At 38.4% G+C, this 14231-nt stretch overlaps 1 protein-coding gene across 1 annotated transcript in view; it reads right to left on the bottom strand.

The window, feature by feature from the left end:
• Positions 1 to 14231, bottom strand: part of SCFD2 (sec1 family domain containing 2) — a 391932-nt gene that overhangs the window by 215859 nt on the left and 161842 nt on the right. The window contains exon 5 of the mRNA XM_065878015.1: positions 9044 to 9293. Coding sequence (XP_065734087.1) covers positions 9044 to 9293 — 250 coding nt within the window. The remainder of the gene's footprint in view (positions 1 to 9043; positions 9294 to 14231) is intronic.

Raw genomic sequence — 14231 nt, 5'->3', positions numbered from 1 at the left:
GTAAGTGGATATTGGTTCAGAGCTCACTAGACTATTCTTACCTTCAGTGTCCCTAAGAACAGTGCTTTCCAAACTAGACCTGCCTTTCCTCATTTATTATCCATGGTTGATCTTAAACAGGGCAAAAGACAAGTGGGAAGGAATAGAGAAGAAAAAACTTAGGAAATAAGATCCCTTAAAATCAAAACTTTAAAAAAGTTCAAGATGATTTTTAAAATCATGGTGCATCATGAAGGTAATTTATACATTTTATCCCAATCAATGTGAAGTTCAGATTATTCCAGTTAGAATAACAGGAATCCTGCCACTGTTTTATGCCAAAGTTTTGAGAATTACATAGCAAAGGAAGCACAACTATGGATCTAGCTAGAAAAATATCATCTTCCCAGAATTTGAGGAGAACTTATGCACCATCCTTTCCACAGAACTGACTTTTCACACCGTAATATTTTAAAGTCCTAAAATGTCTTAGTAAAATTCCTACTGACACAAGTCTCAGTGTCAGTTCCCTGTGCTGGGAAGCTCTTCTCATGGGGGTGAGTCAGACTTGCTGGCTGGCTTTATTTTCCTAAGTTGTCTTGCTAATATTAAACCCAAAATTGCTTCCCAGCATTTTCCATCCAATATACAGAGTTCTGTGGGAAGTCTACTTCCACTTATATATGGTATCTTTACAGGATCTATTTGGAAGGAAAACCTATGCTACTTCACTGGTAAACTCATGCCAGATTAAAATGTAAACAAATGTGATTTTTTTTTCTTTTAGTTAAAAAAAGTCAAAAAAGGAGGCCGCTAGGTCCTTTCCTTTGCTTTCTGACCGAACTGTAGTATCTAATTTCATCTGCCTAGAGATCTTTCAGATTTCTAGTAAGTATTAGAGATTTAAACGCTTTTCTCTGTAATCAATACCTGAGGCAGTACCTAGTATAAAGATTGCAACCTGTATGCTGGGTTGTATACTAGATACTAAACTCTAGTATAAAGATGGCAACCTGGAAGCCTACAGGCTGAATTCTGCCCTTCAATAAGATCTCTTTGACTCATGCAGTGTTTTAGAAAATGAGCCAGCTTTTTAAATTTGGTTAATTAAGAATATTAAAAAAAACCCTCAGATTCCTGATTTCTTGAGAGATTGGCAATATTAGACTCATGCTCTCCTGGAAACAATTAGAGGATCTCCAGTTTGACATAGTCATCACCACTCCCTACTGCCCCCTTTATTAAGACCAACTATCTTTTGCTAATTATCACTGTACTTTCACTGTTGTTTTTCCAAAACCTAACCTACTTTACTTATTTATATTAGTTGCTGGTCCCTGTAAGCATTTGTGTTTGAGACTCCTATTGCAACTCATGATTTCAAACATTTTTAAAGTATGGGGATATCTTATAATTATGTTTTTGGCATCTGTTACCTAAAAGATACAAAGGAAAAATTCTATAGCTTCAGCAATATCTTTAAATGAATTTCTATTTTATAAATTACAATTATATCTACAAATATTTGTATATTTATATGTGAAGAGTAATACTGAGTATATGGATGAAGCACAGAGCACACACACAGGAGTGAACCTTTTGTTCTAACTCCTAGATTTTCCCAGGGATCCATGAGACAAAGGTTGGGAATCACTGGTCTAGTAAAAAGAATTCTGGACTGGGAATCAGAAAACACAGTCTTGAGTTCCATCCTTGCACTGGATAGGCCATTGGTTGGTGGTTTGAGGCAAATTAGTCAACCTATTGGGGCACTGATTTTCTCTTGTGCAAAACGAATAAACCGGATAATTGTTGAGAACCTTTCCATTCATAAAACATAATAATATATGCCTTATGAGTTGTTTTTTTTTTCTTTTTTTGGTACGCAGGCCTCTAACTGTTGTGGCCTCTCCCGCTGCGGAGCACAGGCTCCGGACGCGCAGGCCCAGTGGCCATGGCTCACGGGCCCAGCCACTCCGTGGCATGTGGGATCTTTCCAGACCAGGGCATGAACCCTTGTCCCCCGCATCGGCAGGCGGACTCTCAACCACTGCACCACCAGGGAAGCCCTGCCTTATGAGTCTTTACACCTATTACAAAAACCCAGGCAACTATGGGACCTCCCCAAAGTGTACCTGGGTTTTACCTAAAGACAAAAGGTTTATTAGGGAGGGAACTGCCATGGAAAAAATGGAAACACAGGGAAAACTGCAACTCTCCTATTTCCAAGTTTATATACAATTTTATATTCTCCGCTCCAAACCATGTTTGAAAAACTAGCAGTATATTTGTGAGTAAACTGTCTTAAAGAGAACTCAGCATTATAGATATATTTCATTTGAGCTCAGATATTTGGGGTATAATTTTTTAGGCATATAAGTTTATGGGTTCAAACGTACATATTCTTTTCAGATCAAAGGCGATACTGTTTACAAAAGCACTTTGAACACTATAGTATTATCTAGGATTATCAGATATTAAAATGCTGCTATTACCTGATATTCCCACCTGACTCCAAATCCTGTGCTCAGAGCCTTTACTCCACCACTGCCGCCCCCAGGGTTTCTATGCTCAGAGAGAATAATGCCAGATACATAGACATGTTCAATGAATACTGATAAGTTTAAAATACTTGCGCTATAAGTCCAATGATACTAGCACACAATAGTGTGTTTTTTCAGTATATATTGTAAAAGAAAACTAATACTTTAACTGCACCCGGGGCATCACTCCATCTCACAGTATATTATATTGCCTTAGAATTTCCTCTGTCAGGGAAGCCTATAATAATAACTGCAGCAAATTCAAGTTTCTTACATAATGCCCACTCTCACCTTCTTTCTTTTAACAGAACCCTGACTTTGTTCATGACCAATATGTGCCCAGTTAAAAATATTCATCAGATTCTCTGGTAGCCAGAGGTGGTCATGAAACCCAGTTCTAGGCAACGATTACAAGTCTTCTGGGTAGGACTTCCACAAAGCTATGGTTCCCCTAATGTAAAAAAGGGCAGACACCACTAGTATATTCCTTTTACTTTCATCCTTCCTCCCTCCTTGCCTAAAGCAGGGACACAATACATGGAAGAGGAGTGTCCACCTCATGACCATGATGATGAAATATACTGACAGGAAAAAAAGGAAGAAAGGGAGGAAGGAAGGAAGCCAAAAGGAGTGTGAGTTCCGCTGCCTGTCTCTTAACTTCCTGCTGAGAAAAAAAATGAATCCCTATTTATTTTTATTTATTATTTAAGCTAATCTTGTAAATTTTCCATTACATATATCCAGGTACAATCCTAATATAATACAGAAATTGATAATCCCAAATTATCAACAGGAAGTAAAATAAGAATCTAATAAATATAAATTACAGTTTCTGTGGTATTATCATGCCTCTCTCTTGAATCTAGAGTTCTTAGGTATTTTGAATCTTTCATTCCCTAGCATTACACTGAACCTAACTAAACAGATCTAGCTCTTATTGACCTGATCTTTAAAGACACTATAGAAATTCAGGGACATAAGTTAATGAGTAATATAAAAATTGTTTACCAAAAAAATTGTTTTCCAAGAGTTGGGGGTGTCAAAAACCATATGCAAGTTTTGTTTTTCTTTGTTTCCGGATTCCAGAGCCTCCTGACCAACATACCTTAGAGCACTGATTTGCCCTTAATAGTTTACAGGTGTGCCAACTGCTGCTTCAGTTCACAGGTCTGGCGGGTAGGGCCTGGAGTGATCAAGCCCCTGCTGCTGCTTGCCCCCGGCCACACCAGCCCGTCCACTTACCTCAGTAGACTCTGCAAACATTCTTACTGCCTGTGTGCAAAACAGCGTTAAAAAGGCTGGGAAGCACTGCCCTATATGACAGCTAGATGCCATCAAAATAATAACAGCAATGGAAAAAAAATTACCTATTACAGTGCTCTATGGATCAAAAATTAGCTCACACACATCACATCATTTTATTCTCAGGAAAATCATGAGTGGTCAGTAGGGCGCTTATATTTATTATCAAGGTTCAGAGGTGGTAATGTGCCCACTAACACACATTGCTAGGAAATGACAGAGCCAGGACTTTTGAGTAAAGGATTTCTGCTCTAAGCCTATGCTTTTTCTGACATAGCTCCCTGTATGACGATAGTCCACATTTGCACAGATCTTTGAAATGAGTGTTTTGATTTCATACTCTGCAGAAAGTTCAAATGGTTTTCGTTTGTTTTCTCTTGTGACTGCCATGCAAATACTAACATATATGGAAACTGATACTCTCTTTGAACTTAGCAAGACTGAGAAAGCACAACACTAAATGACACATTTAGGCCGTACCAATTTTCTTTTTACAGCTCCCATCCCTGACACCCTGAGAGCCAACCCTTGTTATTTTGTGTGAGTAGAAAAGAGAGTTTTTGCCCACCACTCTCCCCAAGAGTACCTATTAAAAAGAAAATAATACGTTGCCGCTGACCATGCTTAAGTTTTGCTTTGTTTTGCCGAACACAATTTCTCATTGCCCTTTCCATAAAAGGGAAGAATAGAGAGAAACGAAAGAAACTATCAAAAGTAAATTACATTTTTAACATATAAAAGGAAATATGAATTTTAAATATAGGGTAATTACTGTCGAGAGGTATTACTGAAATAAAAGGAATTTAAGTTTGCTACTCCTGTTTTAGAAAGCTAGACAACCAATAGATTTCTGTGACTAGATACAATATTTTAATTTCTTTATAGCAATGGAGAAACAAAGAGGATACATGCACCAAAATAGGAAGGTATGAGGAAACTCCTATAAGTAGCTATTATAGACAGATTCAAAAGCACAAGTAATATCTATAATATTAACCAAATATTAATTCACTGTTCAGAAAGTGAGCATGCATGGCATAAAACAATAAGTTTAAGCAAGCATAAGTTACAGAATACAATATGCAGTGGTTACGGAAGTGAGCCTGTGGCAGGTTTGGAATTCCATGTTTAAAGACATGGGCTCGAGATCCAGAAGGTTCAAATCCTGGTTCTATCACTTAGCAGTTGAGTGCTTAATTTTTAGTACAGAAGAAGTATTGATTTCTTGATTCTATCAACAGTTAAGATTAGTAAAATTACAGCATTATATAAAAAGTAGAATTCTTATCTTGATTGCTTATTTTCAATAGTACTTTTAAACTAAATCTCATCAACCACAAAATGTCCACAAGACATAAAGTAATTTCTGCCAACCAGTAGCAAGTAAGCTGAGATTATAAACTGGAAAAACATAAGTGCAACACTGTGGGCAAGTTCATGGTAAAAGCCAAACTAACCTGGTTCCATGAAAGGCTAAGCACATTTGGAAGACAATTCAATTCTTCCAGTACAGACTGAGTATTCCATCCTATTCTACAAGACTGAGTCACCACTGCCTCAATGTTATCCTATTACTCCTTATCCTCAGATGTAGATTAAACATTGTCTTCAGCAGCTAACTGTAAACATAAACCCTACTTCTCAGGACACGTGACTTTTCAACATACTTAATAAGAGGCATGTCTATACTGGCCAAGTAAAAATCTACCTTCAGAAATCAAGTCCTTTTGGTGTCCACAAGTGTTGATCAATGCATGTGTGTTCCACTGGCAAGTTGACTTATGTTAAGTCTAAGTAGCACATCTTATCCACCCTGTTTGAACTGTACATCCAAATCTAATCTAGGGCATTCTTCACAGGATTAGAACAAAAAATTTCACAACTTGTATGGAAACACAAAAGACCCCAAATAGCCAAAGCAATCTTGAGAAAGAAAAACAGAGCTGGAGGAATCAAGCTCCTGGACTTCAGACTATACTACAAAGCTACAGTAATCAAGACAGTGTGGTACTGGCACAAAAACAGAAATATACATCAATGGTACAGGATAGAAAGCCCAGAGACAAACCCACACACATGTGGTCACCTAATTTATGGCAAAGGAGGCAAGAACATACAATGGAGAAAAGACAGCCTCTTCAATAAGTGGTGCTAGGAAAACTAGACAGTTATATGTAAAAAATGAAATTAGAACACTCCCTAACACCATACACAAAAATAAGCTCCAAATGGATTAAATACCTAAATGTAAGACTGGACACTATAAAACATAGGAAAAACACTCTTTGATACAAACCACAGCAAGTTCTTTTTTGACCCACCTCCTAGAGTAATGAAAATAAAAACAAAAAATGAACAAATGGGACCTAATGAAACTTAAAAGCTTTTACACAGCAAAGGAAGGAAACCACAGACAAGACGAAAAGACAACCCTCAGAGTGGGAGAAACTATTTGCAAATGAAGCAACTGACAAAGGATTAATCTCCAGAATATATAAACAGCTCAGGGAGCTCAATATCAAAAAAACTAACAACACAATTAAAAACTGGGCAGAAGACCTAAACAGACATTTCATCAAAGAAGACATACAGATGGCCAAGAGGCATGTGAAAAGATGCTCAATATCAATATTAGAGAAATGCAAATCAAAACTACCATGAGGTATCACCTCAAACTGGTCAAAATGGCCATTATCAAAACATCTAGAAACAATAAATGCTGGAGAGAGTGTGGTGAAAAGGGAACCCTCTTGCACTGTTGATGGGAATGTAAATTGATACAGCCACTATGGAGAACAGTATGGAGGTTCCTTAAAAAACTAAAAATAGAACTACCATATGACCCAGCAATCCCACCATTAGGTATATACCCTGAGAAAACCATAATTCAAAAAGAGACATGTACCACAATGTCCACAGTAGCACTATTTACAATAGCCAGGACATGGAAGCAACCTAAATGTCCATCGTCAGATGAATGGATAAAGAAGATGTGGCACATGTATACAATGGAATATTACTCAGCCATAAAAAGAAACGAAATTGAGTTATTTGTAGTGAGGTGGATGGACCTAGACTCTGTCATACAGAGTGAAGTCAGAAAGACAAAACCAAATACTAATGCATATATATGGAGTTTAAAAAAAATGGTACTGATGAACCTACTGTCAGGGGCAGGAATAAAGATACAGACACAGAGAATAGACTTGAGGACACGAGAGGTGGGGTGGGAAGCTGGGGCGAAGTGAGAGTAGCATCGACATATATATACTACCAAATGTAAAATAGATAGCTAGTGGGAAGCAGCAGCATAGCACAGGGAGATCAGCTCAGTGCTTTGTGATGACCTAGAGACATGGGATAGGGAGGGTCGGAGGGAGGCTCAAGAGGGAGGGGATATGGGGATATATGTATGCATATCGCTGATTCACTTTGCTGTACAACAGAAACTAACACAGAATTGTGAAGCAATTATACTCCAGTAAAGATGTATAAAAAATAAATTAAAAAAAACAAAGCTAATCTAGGTAGGAATATATACTTTGTATTATAAAATAAGATGTCTCCAAAATTTAAAGATACACTAAAATTTCCACAAATTCGTATTTTTTTTTACCTTCAACTGCTAACTTTACAAATTTTCCTAATATAAACACAAATGTACAGAAGTGTTTTTAAACGTGAAATCACATTTAAAAGCAAGAAAATGCAATATCCTGAGCAATCATAAAACAGAGAAACCAATAAAGAATGAAATTCTGGGTCAATAAACACCTTGAGCGAATATTGAATGAACACTGACTGCTTGACCTCAATTCTCAAAATAATACAGTAACACACTAACGCTGCAGAAAGCTATCCAAACACCCTCGTTAGAACACACCATGTTTGTTGTCTGTTTCTGGAATTATGTGTGTTAAGAATAACTTCCAATTATACTCTCCTAGTGTTCAAATTGACTTTGAATCAAATCACTGTTCTAAGCTCTATATAAACCATATTAAGTCTTTCTAAGTCAATATTCATTTATAGCCAAACACACACATGAAATCACACTCAGTGCTGTACCCTAATGAAATGGGAACAACTCCCACAAGTTTTCCTTACGTAGATTTTAAGTTGGCAAGCAGGTTCTGTACTTGGCAAGGAAATGTTTCATTTCTGTGGGAAGTTCATTCAGTTTCCATCTTGTCAGGGTTTAGTTTTCCATGACCAGACACAGGAAAGGTCAGCAGTGGGCACAAAGGAAAGCACACATGCACGGGATGCTCAGGTGGACAGAGACACAGCCTGCTTCTGAGAAAGCTGGGTGCCCCGCCCAGGGAGGCAGGACAGGGACAGGAGGAAAAGTCAGATGATATGTAACCTCCCTCAGCGGAGCCTTCCCCAGTGGAGAGGTCTACATGCACCCATACACACATATCCATGAATGAATGGCAACCTGGTATGTTTTTAAAGTATTTACGTTTTACATGTAAGTTTTAATAACTTCTCACTCTCAAACAGGCCCAGGCTCAATCCACACTACTAGCAATAAGCTTTACACAAAATATAAAGCATATTGAATTTGATATGAAACAACACAAATGAATATCTCCGTAAGTTATACCACAGTTCTTACTAGAAGTGAAAATGGTTAGATTTTAGGATATTTAATTAGGTACTTCCCCCAAATCAACAGCCTTCTTTACTGGGATGTTTGGGGATTATTTTGGATAGTACCAATTAATTCAGATTCAAGATGAAATATGAGAAGTCAAAATATGAAACTGTTCTTGAAAATGGCAATTTTCATCCTATAACACTTTACAACATCTTAGGGAAACAGGTTTTTTGTTTTTGTTTTTAAGTTTGAAATGACAATCTCAAAGAGAATATGTCAACAGAAATCCTTTGAATAGGATGGATGCACATCATTTTATTTTTCCTTAAAGATATTACACCCTGTGAGTATTCTGCTATTTTAACAAGGCTTAGGCTCTAAGAATATGAATACTGACAAGCAACTAGAAGGCCATTTCCCTACCACAACTGGAATAAAAAAAAAAACCTACAACAAAAACCTCTAATCCGAAAGGCTGGCTAGCATTCATCAGGCCTCATGAAATTCGGAACAACTCCAATGAAGATGGTTACATCCTATTTCCAAATGCCTTTATTTTTAAATCTGTTTTCGGTATCAGTGATGTTTATGTCCTCTATTTTTGTTATACACTCACCTGTGATTTTTTGCAGCAAAGGTGACAATTCAGACTCCTCACAAAAGACTTGAGCCAACGCTTTCTTCACTTTTTCTTCACCTTCACCCAGGTCTTTGTCCACTGAGAACTCTCCACTGACAGAATAAATATATACCAGGAGGACCAGCAGCTCTTCGGGGCTGTAGTCATCATTAGTCCTCTGGTTCGAAGGCTTAATCATGGGAAGCAGCTGATTTAACACAACAGACATTGTCGACTCCCCAATGCTCTGAAATAAAAGGGGGGAATAGGCACATATGTCAGTCTTGTACAGACGTAATTTATGCACTACATCAGCCCAAAGATAGCTTGCAAACAAGTCTGTGATGTTCACTGACTAGATTGCTTTTTATTTGTATGTTTCTTGTCCTGGAGAGAATACTGCAGGCAATTTGGCATTAGAGCTGTTGTTTTGAAAGATCTAGTTCATAAAATGGCTGGTCAAGTTGCATACCCTTTTCTATTATCTTACATATTGCTTAAAGAAATAAGAGCCATGTGTTTTAAAACTAAAAATGTACGTAGTTCAGATGCTAGAAATTTTAAATAAAAATATTTGTAACATAATATGATTAAAAATTAAAACATGCTAGCACCTATATGCTGACATTCCTTCAGAGGAATTACTTTAGATTTTATAGCATATTCTTTTAATATTCTTTAAGGTGGCAAATATTAGTCAGAATAGATTTTCTTTTTATAACAATGAAAAGTCATTTCTGCTAAATCTGGTCAAACTGGGTAATGACATTTCAGGATATCTTTGGGTTAGTCTGAAGATAATTCACATTTAAAGTTTAAAAAAAATGTGCTTTTAGATATTCCACCAATTTCCTGAGTGATATTTAGCAGAGAATTTCAAAATTCCTTTCATGTGATAACAGCATTGCATTACTGAGTTAGCTGCATAACTTCCAATGCACTATGCACATTTCTAGTACAAATTCTGAGGTTTTTGGTGAATAGATAAATCCCCATTTTAAACAATGTGATTTAATTCTACTTATAATCTAAAATAACCCTGTAAAATAAAACGCAACTATTTGTATTTATATTAAAATCAGGGGCCAAATGATCACGAGTTACAACTTTCACGTTATTCATTCAGAAGCATTCACTGAGCATCTACTATGTTCCAGGTACTACCCTGGGTCTGGGGAAGACAGCAGTGAACGAAACAAATCCTCTGCTATCACAAAGCTTACATTCTAATGGGGGAAAACAGACAACTTAAACCTAAGGAAGTAAAATATATAGTATTTTAAATGGTGGTAAGAGCTACTGAGAAAAATAAAGCAGGAATGAAAGACGGGACTTAAGGGTGTGTTTATGTCAGTAAATATGCACTATTATATTTTTTAATTTTTTTAGACCATAGTCTTTTATTTATTTATTTGTTTGTTTGTTTATTTATCTATTTTTGGCTGCGTTGGGTCTTCGTTGCTGCACGTGGGCTTTCTCTAGTTGTGGTGAGCGGGCGCTACTCTTCCTTGCGGTGCGCGGGCTTCTCATTGCAGTGGCTTCTCTTGTTGCGGAGCACAGGCTCTAGGTACATGGGCTTCAGTAGTTGCAGCACATGGGCTCAGTAGTTGTGGCACGCTGGCTCTAAGGCACACAGGCTTCAGTAGTTGTGGCCGCGGGCTCAGTAGTTGTGGCTCGTGGGCTCTAGAACACAGGCTTAGTAGTCGTGGCGCGGGGGCTTTGTTGCTCTGCGGCATGTGGGATCTTCCCGGACCAGGGATTGAACCCATGTCCCCTGCATTGGCAGGCGGATTCTTAACCATTGCGTCACCAGGGAAGTCCCTGCACTATTTTAAAGAGGAAAAGCCGTGTTAAGAAGGGAGCATTGGAACAAAGAAAGACCTATAGAAACTCTCTCTCTCTGAATGAAGTTGATGGCAAGCAGCTGATTGTGGTTCTGTATTGGGACGACTACCCAAAATGAGCTTTTCAAGTCATTTCCACACCTGGGAAAATCTGGACATATCATCTCAAGGTTAAGGTTCATAATTACATTTTTTGGTACATGGGAAACAGCTGTTACCATTTATTTCAACTAAAAATCCTGGATGTTCACAATGTACCAAACAAAACTAAAATGGAATGACTAAAGTACAAATGGAAAAGAACAGAATGGAGATTTTAACTGTTATGTGGTGACAAGACATGGTTTATCAAGTATAAACATACCCACTTCTCAAAGGAAATGGCTGAAAGGTTTGAAGGCATCCTAGGACTGTCCTGTAGCCTCAGGAGTCTCTTGGGAGGAATTTTCAAGTGTTTGTTCTTTACTTTAAAAGCTGCCCGAAAGCAATTTAAAAGAAAGGAGCTGTGTGGCTGGCCTGTTAAAAGAAGGGCCATGGGGGCTGCAGCTTTCGCTTTTTATTTTTTACCCTATCACCAACTCCTTGGATGACATTAAACAGATTCTTCCATTGCTTTACATCCCATTTCTAAAAAGCAGCTGTATACATCAAGTATCTGTCCTATAGGAACCCTGTGATTCTCTCCCCAGAGCAAAAATATATATTTTTTTGCGATAGTTATAAAAAGTAAAACAGGGCAGGGTAATCATCATAGTCATTTAAGAAGATTCACTCACTAACATCTGGCCATCAGAGCATCATTTTCAAGTTGTTGATCTGTCACTGGAGAGCAAAATCCCTCCTCAGTGACACTGCAGCGGACTTCCATTGGCTAGCTCGTACCTCTGCACACCAATTTCTAAAATTACACTTTAATCTGCTTAATGCATCCGAAGAAGTTAATAACTGAGCTGAATACAAAGCCAAGAATACTGATTAGTCTTAAAGAGGCATTAGATTTTGTGGAAATAAAGAGATTCCGTTTCAAAAAGCCACATTCCAATCTTGACTGTTCCACTAGCTAGTATTTTAACCTCTTTGGATCTCAGTAAACTTCTTAGGATGTCTTCATCTCTAAAATTACATGATCGGACTAGAGGGTGACTGAGTTCTTAAGTCATAGTTATGCTAAGATCTCCATTTTTACTTTCTTCTCCCCCTACCTTAAAAAATTACCATTGGTGGTAGAAGGCAGTGAATCTCGCTGTTCGCTACACAGCAAAATATAACAATAAATACTTGAAAAAGAAAAGCCTTCCTATAGAAAGAAATGTAGATGCAGAAATATCGTAGATATGTGTGTAACATGGGCTGATATACATTCACGTATTTCCTAACTCTGTCCACTGAGAAGATGTAGAAGTAGTTACATCCCAGTAGCAATGAGCACTCCAGTGGTCAGATCTTAGTTTCTAATATCATTCTCCAATAATAGGAACCAGAGATCCTTGGAGAAATGGCTGATTCTAGGGATGGGGGGGGAAAATACAAGAAGAACCTGGAATATCTTGTAGTGCCAGAAAGTAAGGAAGTCCTTAGAAAACAAACAAATGGGGGTATGTCAAAACGACACAAGAGGGCTTCCCTGGTGGCACAGTAGTTGAGAGTCCGCCTGCCGATGCAGGGGACACGGGTTCGTGCCCCAGTCTGGGAAGATCCCACATGCCGCGGAGCGGCTGGGCCCGTGAGCCATGGCCGCTGAGCCTGCGCGTCCGGAGCCTGTGCTCCGCAACGGGAGAGGCCACAACAGTGAGAGGCCCACGTACCGCAAAAAAAAAAAAAAACGACACAAGAGACAACTGGGAGATCTCCCAGTGGTCAAAGCTGGAATGATTTGCACAAGAGAATAAGTAAAGTAGTAGTAGTAATGGATTATAACCCAAAGTATAAAATAAATATGCATCATTCCACACTGGTAATGAATAAGTGGTTGCATTAATTAATGTAGGAGAAGAGAAATATTCCTTAACAGAAGAATTCCAAATAACCTACCTAGGGGCTTCCCTGGTGGCGCAGTGGTTGAGCGTCTGCCTGCCAATGCAGGGGACACGGGTTCGTGCCCCGGTCCGGGAAGATCTCACATGCCGCGGAGCGGCTGGGCCTGTGAGCCATGGCCGCTGAGCCTGAGCGTCTGGAGCCCATTCCCACAATGGGAGAGGCCACAACAGTGAGAGGCCTGTGTACCACAAATAAAAAAAAACAAATAACCTACCTACATAAGATACTTCTCCTCCTGGAGACAGAACTTAATCGCCCCACATCTTAAGTGTGAGCTGAACATGGTGACTTGCTTTTAAAAAACTGTGTATGGAAAGGGGAGGGAGGAGTGACTTAGTCAGAGGATCAAGGTTAACATCACCAGTGATAAGTCACATTGATATCACCTGTCCCAAATATGATGTGATGAGAATGGCACTTTACTTTTGCAGTATTCTTCTCCCAAGCCCATAACCCCATGACAAAAACATCAGATAAATCCTAATTGAGGGACATTCTACAAAATGCCTGACCAGCACTCCCTCAAAACGGTCAAGGTCATGAAAAATAAGGAAAAAATGAAAAACTATCACACACCAGATGAGACTACGGAAACATAATGACTAAATGTAATGTGATATCCTGGATGGGATCCTGGAACAGACAAAGGACATTAGAGAAAAACTAGTGAAATCAGACTGAAGTCTGGAGTTTATAATTAATAATAATGTACCATGTTGGTTTCTTAGTTTTGACAAATGATTGAGGATACACAATAGTGTAAGATTTTAACAGTAGGGTGAGGGGTATACAGAAGTTCTCTATTATCTTGGCAAGTTTTCTATAAATCTAAAGCTATTCTAAAATAAAACATTTATTGGAAAGGGAAGAAGAAGGGGAGGGGAGGAAGGGAAGACAGTAAGAGACAAAGCCACGTACATTTTGATCTCTTTTCTGTCAGACTGAAAATTCCAAGACAAATGATTTCAGCTCAGTATGAGGAAGAACTCCTACAACCAGAGCCAAGGTAAGAGACTGACTCAGGAAGCAATGAACTTCCCATCAAAGCAAAGGGAAGCAGGGTGATCTGGAAATGATGAAGCAGAGAGAATCCCATGACACCTTGGCTTAGAAGGTGAACTAGACCTTCCTAGTGCTATCCATAAAAGCATGACTCCAGACTGGATGCATACCCATCTTCTGATCTTCTCTGCTCTTAGAATGAAACCTCAACAAGAAGGAAAGAAAACATCCTGGATGAAACTTCCTAGACTGAAACTTTTTTAAAGGTAAAAGAAAGAATCTGAGGTGGATTAAAAATGAGG

This window comes from Phocoena phocoena, chromosome 5 (genome assembly GCF_963924675.1).
Source record: "Phocoena phocoena chromosome 5, mPhoPho1.1, whole genome shotgun sequence".
Lineage (NCBI taxonomy): Eukaryota > Metazoa > Chordata > Mammalia > Artiodactyla > Phocoenidae > Phocoena > Phocoena phocoena.
Note: the sequence above shows the minus strand (reverse complement) of the source record. Positions and strands in the feature narration are given on the sequence as shown.